Source organism: Choloepus didactylus, chromosome 1, assembly GCF_015220235.1.
Source record: "Choloepus didactylus isolate mChoDid1 chromosome 1, mChoDid1.pri, whole genome shotgun sequence".
Lineage (NCBI taxonomy): Eukaryota > Metazoa > Chordata > Mammalia > Pilosa > Megalonychidae > Choloepus > Choloepus didactylus.
The window spans coordinates 244,498,220-244,509,476 of NC_051307.1; the positions used below are offsets into that span (position 1 = coordinate 244,498,220).

Below are 11,257 nucleotides of genomic sequence, written 5' to 3' on the forward strand. Positions count from 1 at the left end.
GTTGTTTAAACTGTTCCTGTTTCTGAGCACTTGGGTAGGCCCTGCACTGTGCTGGGTTTTTTAATGTGTCACCTCGTTCCATTATCACAACACTTTAAAGCAGGATTATTGTTACCTTAGTTTTACCAGTGAGAAAAAACTGAGAATCTGACTCGGCTTTTGAACCCAGGTTTATCTGGCTTTCAAGCCTGTCTACTTTCAGTTATAACCCAGTTGTAAATTTGGAGTTTTAAAGTAATTTATGTAAGTCTTCTGACTTACATAAATTATTATGACTTAATGAGTGAAAGGAAGAATAAGTCATGGATATAATTGTCACCCCCTTCCCAGCAAGTGTGCACACACACACACATACACACACAGCCCTTCACACAGGGAGGACACTCATCTCCTGGGAAGAAAGGGACTGGGGAGGAGGAAGTATCTTCAGGCTGGTGAGAAGTAGAGACTTCTAAGGCATCTGTACTCCTTGGGCCTAGAACTGCCCATGGACCCAGGCAGAGGGCCTGAGCTTCTTGTGTTTAGGATGGAGCCCAGCATTTCTCCCTGGGAACATGCCCAGTTTTACAGCAGGCTGATTCCTGATCCCTCAGGATGGGTAAAAGGTAGATTTATTTAGCATTCCCTGTAACAGTGCAGTTCATCCCACAGTGCGGGCTTGCTCGGGGAGTGTTCTTGGAGCACTTTATTTGGAAACAACAGGTTCAGAGGGAATCAGATGGTATTGTAACTAACATAGTGGCAGCTGAACATGCAGAGGGCCCTTGTACTCACACCTTCTCCACATTGCTAATCCTTATTCTACTATTGGGAGGAGTTTGAAGAGATACTAAAGGAAAGCTTAAGAGACCTTGGTGAACAGCAGTCGAATTGACTTCAGGATGAGAAATCAGAGTTCCTAAGTGTCCATAGACCCTGTACTAATTATAGTGGATGAAGGGAAGAGCCACAGGGCATTGCCCGCTGAGAGTAGAGTTGAGGGGACCCATGTTGCAGTATGGTGGTACGAGTTTGTGCACAGTCCTCCTTTCTGAAGAAGGCCATGAATTTTTTGCCTTGAAAATCTTCAGTAGAGCAGCACCGATCTGCTAGGGTCGGTTAAAGTGTGTAAGGGCTGGGACTAGGTAGATGACTTTCAAAGTTGCTGTGAGCCACCCATTTGCTTGATTCTTCTTAGCTTTTGATTTATCTAAAACCTCCTTAGCAGCCTGAGCTACACATGCAGTGTCACAACATCATTAGTGTCCATGAAACCTCCATTCCACTGCCTGGTGTCAGAACAAGGTAGTCCAAGGATCGTCCCCCTTGAAGCTCACTTCCTCTAAATAACTTGCTCCCCATTGTCTGTCTGGCCTTTGTAGTTTCAGGCAAAGCACCTGGACCAGCCTTTGCCCACGGCCTTCGGGATTTATAAGAACCACCCTCTTTACGCCCTGAAGAGGCACCTCCTGAAGTACGAGGCCATCTACCCCGAGACAGCCGCCATCCTTGGGTACTGCCGTGGGGAAGCTGTCTACGCCAGGTGAGCTGAGGCAGCCCCGTGGCCTCGCAGCCTCATCATGACCAGGAGTTAGCAGCCTCCTTCCTTGACAAGGGCCTGGGCATGTGAGCTCATCTCCTTTGTCGGCTGCATTATCAAGGGCTTTGCTATCATGTATCCATGTGCTGTGGCGGTGTGTGGGGATGTGTAGATGCAATTGAAGCTTGAAAATTAAACAATGGGGATTTGCAGAAAAAGCAGAGTTGTGAGGGGAGAATAAGAAGTAGGACAAATAAGATTTAAGATAGGGCAATAAGGAACACACCCCTCCAAGAAAAGGTAAAAACCTACAAGAGTAAGGAATAAAGGACTCGATAATGGAAGTTAAAAGATGAGTGAAGTAAGAGTGAAAAAAATGAATGTAGGATATATACAAAATTAAAATTGAAAACATTTTAATATAATTTTAAGGTGAGGAAAAATTAAAGTGGAAGGAGTTTTAAGAAATAGCAATAGAAATAGCAATAGAAAGCAAATAAAAGTAGTGATTTTTAAAAACGTACAAATGCAAGACTAAAAAATAGGGGATGTTCTTAATAAGTAGGAAGGCTGAAGAAAGTATAGGAAAGAAAGGGGGAAAAAGGAAACAGGAAACCCCCAGGAGAGCAGGAGGTGTGAGTCCTCTGCCTGGGGACTACTTCCTGCCTGTCGGCTCCTGTCATGGAGTTATCCTAGAGCCTTTATTCAGGGTTTCACCTGGTGTTAGAGGGGAAGGACCAAGTCCTGGTCAGGGGTAAGGGATTTACTATCTTGGGGCCTCAGCAACCAATAATCCGAGGCAACCAGGGGCCCAGGCGTCCTGACAGAGGCCCTACGGCTCAGGCTTCCTCAGTTGGGCACCTGCAGTGGTTGGGAGAAAGGAAGTCTGGGGGAAGAGAGTGCCAGTGTCAGCGAGAGGGAGGCCGGTGATACAACATCAGAGGGTGACATTTATCTTGAGAGGGCTGGGTCCAGTTCCCTGCCACTCTCCATGGGAATGTCCAGATGATGCCTGCATGCCATCCCCTCTGGTCCCTTTCTCCTCGGCTCCCCTCTGAAGACAACAGCTAGGACATAATGACTCCTTTTGGTGGTCCAGTGGAGAGCGGGAGTGGAGCTCTCTGAGTGCCGTCACATTGATGGTTTCTACAAAAAAACACAGCTCCAGCCCTTGGAAAGTGTCTGGTCCTTTCAGCAGACTTGTGAGATAGAAAAGACAGAGCTCATTATTCCTGATTGACAGATGGGGATACTGAGGCTCAGGAATGTAAAGTGACTTGTCCAAGGCTACCCAGTTAGGAAGACACAGAGCCAAGGCTCAACCTGTGTCCGTCATGCTGTGCTGAAATCCCACCTCAGGCTTTAGGTGGGTAAAGGGCCTGATTTCTGCCCTAGATGGAAGCTTGGTGCTCTTACTTGTTGGAGCCCCTCTCTCTGGAGAGAATTGAGGGGTTCACGCTAAAGAAGAAGAGGACATGACCTGTCAGGCGGCTCAGGCAGGAAAGGAAGTTGAAACTCAGAGGAGAGTAGCACTGCAAGGCCATTCTCTGGCTCTTAGCTGTGGAGAGGGGGAAGCCAGTGGTTCTGCCTGTAATCACAGACTGCCATCAATTATTTGATGTTCCACGTGCACGAATCTTAATTCCATGATGGGTTCTTAACTTCCTGTTCATTTCCATGGAAAGTCTTGGATTCATGACCCCCTTCTCTGGACACTCGCCCTTCCCCACAAGATGTGCACTCACTGGGCACCATGGCTCTGCAGATTGCTGTGCCTAAGGCGTTCCCTCAGGTTGGGTGTGAACTGTGTCTGTCCTTGTCTCCCCATGTTGGCCCCTGCAGGGATTGTGTGCACACCCTGCACTCCAGGGACACATGGCTGAAACAAGCCAGGGTGGTGAAGCTCGGAGAAGTACCCTACAAGGTAATGGGAGCCGAGGGAGTGGGGCTGGGGTTGGGGGTTGAGGTCGGGTTCGGAACTAAAGGTGGTGGAAAGAGCTGAGAGCCACCAAGTGGATATGCAGGGGAGGAATCCAGAAGCCTCTGCCACTTCTGCTTGGGAAGGATTTGAGGAAAAATGCCTTTAAATTGAGTCTTAACCATGAGGAATTTATAAGGGCTGGGTCTTCCAGAGCATGTAAGCAATCTAGAGCACAAGCAGCCCTCTGTCTCCTGATGCCTGCCCAACGGCCCTGTAGATGGGAACTGTGTTGTTGGGTTGTTCTAAGGGACCAGAGTCTGCACGGTGACCCCTTCTATGACCCCTTTGGTCTGACAATACCTCAAGTGTTTTGCATGGATATGCCCTCAGCATTCACAGCGGTGGGCATCACGATGCCCATTTCACAGCTGAGGAGGCAGGAGAGGAGCTCAGGGAGGGGCAGGGACTCGCCTAAGGCTGTGCAGTTTGGTGGCAGCACCAGGCCAGGATCCCGGGCCCTGCCTCCATCCCTGTTCTTTCTCTCACACCGGGCTCCTGCCCGAAGCTGGGTCAGCTGGCCATGAGAGAGAAGGGTTTCAGTACCACCCCCCAAAACAGAACCTCAGTTATGCCAGGGAGGACACTGGCCTGTCAGAGCGCGAGGAGGAGCCCTTTGGGGTTGTAAGGCTCTGGGGAGCTAGGCAGGGAGGGTGAAGAGCTAGAGGCATTTGTAGCCCGTCACTCCCAGGAGCAGGCTCGAGTGCCTTCTGCTGCCTGCTTGGCCCTGAAGGGTTCCCAGGGTTCTCCCTAGACAACCCTCCCCCTACCTTTCTTTTATGCTCCTTATCATTTAACTAGTTCTTTGCTCTAAAATAGCACTGTCCAGGAAACAGAAAGGGAGCCACAAATGTAAATTTAAATGTTTCAGTAGCCACATTAACACAAGTGAAAAAAAAAAACAGGTGAAATTTTAATATCTTCAAATATATATCCAAATATTATCTAAAACATAATCATTTCAACATGTAATCAGTCTTTAAAAATATTAATCAATTATTTGTTCCATTTACATGAAATCTTAATTCCATGATAGTTTCTTTTTTTTTTTTTTTTTTTTCCACCATGATAGTTTCTTAAATTATGACCTTTACTTTTTTGGAAACTCTGTTTTACACTTTTAACAATTTCAAACCATTTTAGGCTACATTTCAAGTGTTCAGTAGCTCATCTGACTGGTGGCTATTAACAATCTCAAATCACATAAAACTATCCCTCATTCTCCTGACGCCCAGTGTCCCAGCTCCAGCCACAGCCTCCTCTTCTGTCTCTGCTCCAGTCCCCCCGAGTCCACTCCCGAGAGCACAGTCGTGGGGATCTTTCCGCAATGCAAAGCCATGCATGTCACCCCCCTGCTTTCTGACTCACCCTCGCCACAGCCTCTCAGCCTTAAGACCTGTGGTGCTCATGTGCCTGGCTCCTCTCCAGCCACTTGTCCTCCGCCTGAACCCCATTCCCCTCACCTGACTGCTTCAAAAGTCCCCAGATACACGTGCTCCCACATTTGTGGGCTTTTGCCTAGGAGGCCTGTTGGCTCAGCTGCCCTTTGGCCAACCCCTCTGTGCCCTTCAAGACAGCTCAGACTTTGCCTGTTCTGCGCAGTCTTTCTTAGCCTCCTCCCTCCACGGCGCTGGATGAGGGGCCCACCTCCTAGCTCCGGTTGCACCCTTTCCCCACAGGAGCCTGAGCTCCTGTAGAACAAAGACTACTTCCTCTCTGTTCCTAATGACTGGTGGCCTGGCCTGGTCTATACAAGGTGCTCAGTGAGCAGCTTCCTCAGAAGGAGGCTGCCAGCGCTCAGGGTCCTCCAAGCCTGCAGGGGTGACAGGATAGTGTGTCGAGAGGCCATAGCAGGAAGTGACACTAGACTAGGGGTCAGCAGGCTGTAACTCACAGGTCATTGCCGACCTGGGTCCTGGTTCTGTAAGACCCTTGATCTCTGAATGCTTTTTACATTTTTTTTAAATTTAGTTTTATTGAGATATATTCACATACCGTACAGTCATCCATGGTGTATAATCAGCTGTTCACAGTACCACCACATAGTTGTGCATTCATCACCCTAATCTATTTTTTAATATTTTCCTTATACCAGAAAGAATCAGAATAAGAATAAAAAATAAAAGTAAAAAAGAACACCCAAATCATCCCCCCCATCCCACCCTATTTTTCATTTAGTTTTTGTCCCCATTTATCTACTCATCCATCCATACACTGGATAAAGGGAGTGCAATCCACAAGGTTTTCACAATCACACTGTCACTCCTTGTAATCTACATTGTTACACAATCGTCTTCAAGAGTCAAGGCTACTGGGTTGTAGTTTGATAGTTTCAGGTATTTACTTCTAGCTATTCCAATACATTAAAACCTAAAAAGTATTATCTATATAGTGGGTAAGAATGTCCACCAAGTGACTCTCGACTCCATTTGAAATCTCTCAGCCACTGAAGCTTTATTTGGTTTCATTTCACATCCCCCTTTTTGGTCAAGAAGATGTTCTCAGTCCCACGATGCTGGGTCCAGATTCATCCCCGGGAGTCATACTCTGCGTTGCCAGGGAGATTTACACCCCTGGGAGTCGGGTCCCACGTAGGGGGGAGAGCAGCGAGTTCACCTGTCGAGGTGGCTCAGAGAGAGAGGGCCACATGTGAGCAACAAAGAGGCACTCAGGAAGACTCTTAGGCACAATTATAAGCAGGTTTAGCCTCTCCTTTGCGGTAATAAGCTTCATAGGGGCAAGTCCCAAGACATGAATGCTTGTTACATTTTTAAAAGATGGTTGGGAAAAAGAAAAAGTATATGGGACAGGAACCTTATATGATCCTCAACAAACAAAAGTTTGCTGACCCTTGTGCTAGAGGAAAGTCGTGTGCCCAGGCCCAGGAGCTTCTCCTTGTAGCAGTTGTGCCGCCTTCTCCTCCATGCCAGTCTCCACCCTCTCATCCCTTAACTTCCTGGTGAAAATCTTGGTATGGGCCACTGGACATCTTTCAGGGGTCCTGAACTGTCATGTTTTCCAGGATGCATGAGGTGACATAAGATCCTACAGTGATCAAGACACAAACTTTACAGAGGGACACAGTACCTGGGCTCAAATTCTGGCCCTTGTCACAACCAGCGGGATCTTAAGGAAGTGACTTTATCGCTGAGCCTCAGCTTCCCTGTCGGTGGCTAAAGTCTAGAGCGAGGCGTCACTCTGGACCTGGCCTTCAGGCTCTGCCCCTTACAACCTGGGTGACTCCAGATGAATCCTTGCAACCTCCCAGGTTCCTCTTATGAAAAATGCAGATGAAAATAGTACTGACCTAGGTGTGTTGAAATGAAATAAGCTCATGCACATTAAGTACTGCACCTGGTGCCTGAAACAGAATGAGCGCTCTCGAAGGGTTTGCCAGTGGGACTGGTAGTTGGTGCCATCAAAGCGCAGCCACCTCACAGGTTTGTTGTGAGGGTCAAATGAGAGAAAGGTGAAGAGCACTGAGTCTGGTGTCCAGTACATAGTAAGCACTAGGAATGGTAGCCCCTTGTTGTAAACTGTGACTGTGCCCTCTGGCGTAGATGGTGAAAGGCTATTCCAACCGGGCCCGGAAAGCCCGTCTTGCCGAGCCCCAGCTGCGGGACCAAAATGACCTGGGCCTCTTCGGCCACTGGCAGACAGAGGAGTATGAGCCGCCTGTGGCCGTGGATGGGAAGGTAAGGGCAGCCCTCACAGCGGGTCAGGACAAGGCTTCTCTGTGCTCCAGCTGGCAAAAGCCAAGTCTCGGTGTGCCCACCCCCTGCAGGTGCCCCGGAATGAGTTTGGGAACGTTTACCTCTTCCTGCCCAGCATGATGCCCGTCGGCTGCATCCAGCTGAAGCTGCCCAACCTTAACCGCGTGGCCCGCAAGCTGAATATTGACTGTGTCCAGGCCATCACCGGCTTCGATTTCCACGGAGGCTATTCCCATCCCGTGTGCGTGAGCAGCCTTCGGTGGACGCTGCAAGGAGGGATGGAGGAGGTCCAGAGATGGGGATAGAAACTTGGTCTGTGCCAGTGGAGGTTGAAGCCCAGGGGCTCTTATTTTCAAATTTTTACACTGGATTTGCAAAATCTGCCTTCACTCTTTACTGATTCTAGCTTCTATCCAGAAGTAGGAAAACTAGTGAAACAGGAGCATCCTGAAAATGCTGGATTAAAACCCTCTTCCCTGGGGGTGACAAGAGCAGGGTCAGCGCCCTTCCTGAGGGGCTGCCGATCAGTGTCCTCTGTGGGGCTGGCGGGGTGGGGAGTGGGAGACATCTCATCCCAACGCTTGTAGGCACGGGCTGGGGGAGAAGATGCAGCGCCCGTTTCCACGAGGCCTGCCTTCTCTATGGGGGCATCCGTTACTAGCTGCTAGTTGGGGTTGAGGACTGGCCGACCCAGGAACCCCTTGCAGGCCCAAGTGTTCACAAGGGGAGACCGGAGAAGTGCAGCAGGTCCAGGGAGGGTATCGCATCCGTGATATGTCTCCCACAGAACCGATGGGTACATAGTCTGTGAGGAATTCAAAGACGTGCTCCTGGCCGCTTGGGAAAACGAGCAGGCACTCATTGAGAAGAAGGAGAAAGAGGTGAGCAGCCTGGCAAAGGCAGCCCTGAGGTGGGAAAGCAGAATGGTGGAGAGAGCACACGGTTGGGGCAGGACTTTCCCCCGTGCATAAAAGAAGGGGATAGAGTAGGTGAGCTCGGCTCACATTGACTTCATGGGGGCACCTTAGGGAGCCAGCACTGGATAAAACAGGCTTTTGCCTATACCTCAGCGTCCCATCAGGCTCTGGGTCTGCCTGGATCCAGGCTCCGGGGTCTGCTCCCCTGCAACCCCTGAGGTTAAAACTGTATTTTTTAACCTCAAATTTCATTCAGAGGTTCCATCTTGGTATTCTGAAACCTCTGTCCTTAACATTTCATTCACTCCCACTTCATTTTTATCTGCAGAAAAGGGAGAAGCGGGCCCTAGGGCACTGGAAGCTGCTGGTCAAAGGGTTGCTCATCCGAGAGAGGCTGCAGCTTCGCTATGGGGCCAAGGTCAGTGCGGGGGTCCATTTCTTGGGGTTCCGGCTCAGAAATCACCTGCCCAGACTCTGCCCAGGTGTCAAGTCACAGATAGCTTTAGGTTTTGACACTACAGTCCTTGTATCTCCAAGGCCCCCGTGTCCCTCCCTTGTTGGGAAAAGCCTTCCTGAATTATCAGCCTTCTCCTGGTCCCCCGCCCCACCCTGACACCCCTTTTCTACCCAAGTGAAGCAGTGCTTGCTGCGGGTCTAATCTGGTGCTGAACACCACACAGGGTGGGCCGGGGGTCTTGTCATTTCAGTGTTTGATGCACCACTCCCAGCCTTCCAATTCTCTCGGTGCCTCCTACCCTCCCTCCGGCCCAGAGTTGCTCATTGAACATACCCCTTATAGCGTCTGCCACGTGTGGACACGGGTGTGAGTTTGACATGCAGCCCTCAAAGGGCTCCCTTCCTGGGGCAGACAGAATGCTGAACACAGTGATGTGATGGGATCAAGTCTGTGTCAGAGACAGCAGTAATGAGCTCTGGAAGCAGCTGCTACCACACCTCCTCAGGCTCTCCAATCCCTCATTTTGGCTGTTTGCCTTAAAAAAAAAAGTTTTTTCATGATTCCCACTCAAGTCCTTTGAGTGACCCCTTTATCTTGCCCCACTCTGTTCTCTGACTGAGCACCCTCTGCTTTCTGTCTGGGCTGGGCTCCAAGCTGCCCCTGCCCATGCAGCAGTGCTTCCTTCCCACGGGGTTTCACCCCTGCATCCAAACCCTCCACCCAGCTCCTCTCCAGCCATGCCAGCCTTCAGCGAGTGCCTCCTTCGGCTGTGCATTTGGACAGTTAGAGAGCTACTATCCTTTTGTTCAGAAATGCAATAAGAAACGCCAGAGCACCACTCACAATTACCTCCTAAATTTGTATGCTCCTCGAGAGCAGCTTCTTGCCTTTGACTTCCTGGCGTTCCCCAGCACTCAGCAAGTTCTCAGGTGCCTGCTTGGGGAGGTCCCCTGTCTGAGGAAAGCAAAGCCAGAGCTACAGGAGAGAGGACCCAGGCTTCGGACGAACAAGAGCAGTCATGGCTCTTGCCCACCTCTGGGAATCTTGGAATTCCCAGATGCCCCCAGCTCATGATAGACTAGCATGCAGCTGGGTTGAGTTGCTGGGAGCTTGCCTGTCTCTTCTCGGTCACCCCTGGTATCATATCACTGACAGGTAGCATGTGTCCCTGTCTCCCACCTCTCCAGAGTGAAGCAGCAGCTCCCCATGCACATGCCAGAGGTGGTCTCTCTTCTGATGAAGAGGAGGGGACCAGCTCCCAAGCAGAAGCAGCCAGGATTCTGGCTGCCTCCTGGCCCCAAAACCGAGAAGCTGAAGAAGAGCAGAAACCAAAGTGCCCAAGGAAGACCAGAAGGGCAAAGAAAGCGGCAGCTTCCCATCTGTTCCCGTTTGAGAAGCTGTGATGTGAGTGTCCACCTGGCCGTGTGCTCTGCGGCTGCAGGTCCCATACCTGCCCGTGGCGGGTCCCAGGCCCGGGTGGCTGTGGCTTCTCTGCTGAGAAGGTGAACGGAAGCAGCGGCCACTGCAGAGGCTGCCAGAGGACGGAAGGGTCAAATTGAGGTTATGCCGCAGGTCTCTTCTGGCATTCCCCCTTGCTGGATTCTGCCTGGGCTGGGTTTCAGAGCTTTTGGCAACCAAACCCTGCCCTTTGAGCTGTAGAGCCCTTCCCCAGGAGACCTTCTCCTGCACCCACACCTTGATCTTCCCATCTTTAGAAATGTGGGTCAGTTCTTTTTATAGAAACCACTGGGAAATTTGGGGGTGATGATGCATCCAATCCTTTCTTCCAGCCGATTCTTCATTCATTAAATACATGTGCTCCTGCCTCTTACAGACTGAGGGCCCTTCTCTGAAGGCCACTTAGTTTTGCCCTGAATCAGGCTGACTGTTGTGCCTGATGCTGCCCCCTCTCTGTAGAACGGGAGAGCAGATGGGAAGGGCAGGTCATCTCAGACTCTGGTGGCGTTGGGACCTGCTTTTGGAAGTAACATTTCATGGTGGCAGGTGACTAGAGCAAAGGCTAAAATCAGGAAAGAAAAGGAAAACCACAGACAGGGAATTAAGGAGATATTAATAAAAGTGGATCAATGTTAAACTAGATTTGATTCATCACTGGATAAACATACCACACTCTATGCACTGTACCCATTCAGGAGAAATCATTTTCGTAACATTTTGAGAAAAAAATAAAGCATTTATATAAAAAGACTCGACTCTATGTTTCCTTTCCGATTTCATGTCATCTAAGAACCTGTGGATGATGTAGCGATTTGCACACTACACCGCATCAAAGATCAGCTTTTGTTTCCATATAGGCTGGGGGCTCATCATGACATACATGGGATCGTTTTCTTTCTATTATTTCTTTCTATATTTAACAGAAGCCATTAAACATTTGAGTAAGTTTTATCCAAGGGAAACAAAATGGGTGTGTGACTCATGCAGCCAGAGCCCTAGCTGGAAAGCTTTTGTTGAGAAACAAACTGACGTTGCTATGGAAACTTCCTGTGCCAGTACCCATCCCCTCCCAGAGGTGAGCAGTTTTGTGTTTTGGTGTTTTGAGTCAAGGGTATTGCCATGTCGCTGGAGAAATAACTTGTTATTCAACAGGCAAATGTCAGCTGTTAGGAGGCGTTCTGGAAATGAAATAATAGAAAAGCATGGATTTCAAAT

The 11,257-nt window shown here is 49.6% G+C and overlaps 1 protein-coding gene across 2 annotated transcripts in view; it reads left to right on the plus strand.

Annotated features, from left to right (window-relative positions):
* The window catches only part of XPC (XPC complex subunit, DNA damage recognition and repair factor), a 28,675-nt gene extending 17,885 nt beyond the window's left edge, over positions 1-10,790 (plus strand). Inside the window, exons 10-16 of one of the 2 annotated variants that reach the window (XM_037802636.1) lie at positions 1,362-1,522; positions 3,362-3,443; positions 7,058-7,192; positions 7,282-7,451; positions 7,998-8,091; positions 8,456-8,545; positions 9,772-10,790. In XM_037802636.1, coding sequence (XP_037658564.1) covers positions 1,362-1,522; positions 3,362-3,443; positions 7,058-7,192; positions 7,282-7,451; positions 7,998-8,091; positions 8,456-8,545; positions 9,772-9,987 — 948 coding nt within the window. In that variant the 3' untranslated portion in view covers positions 9,988-10,790. Of the gene's footprint in view, positions 1-1,361; positions 1,523-3,361; positions 3,444-7,057; positions 7,193-7,281; positions 7,551-7,997; positions 8,095-8,455; positions 8,546-9,771 lie in introns of those variants that run through there. The other variant, XM_037802644.1, reaches the window with a different exon arrangement.
* Positions 10,791-11,257: the final 467 nt, after the last annotated feature.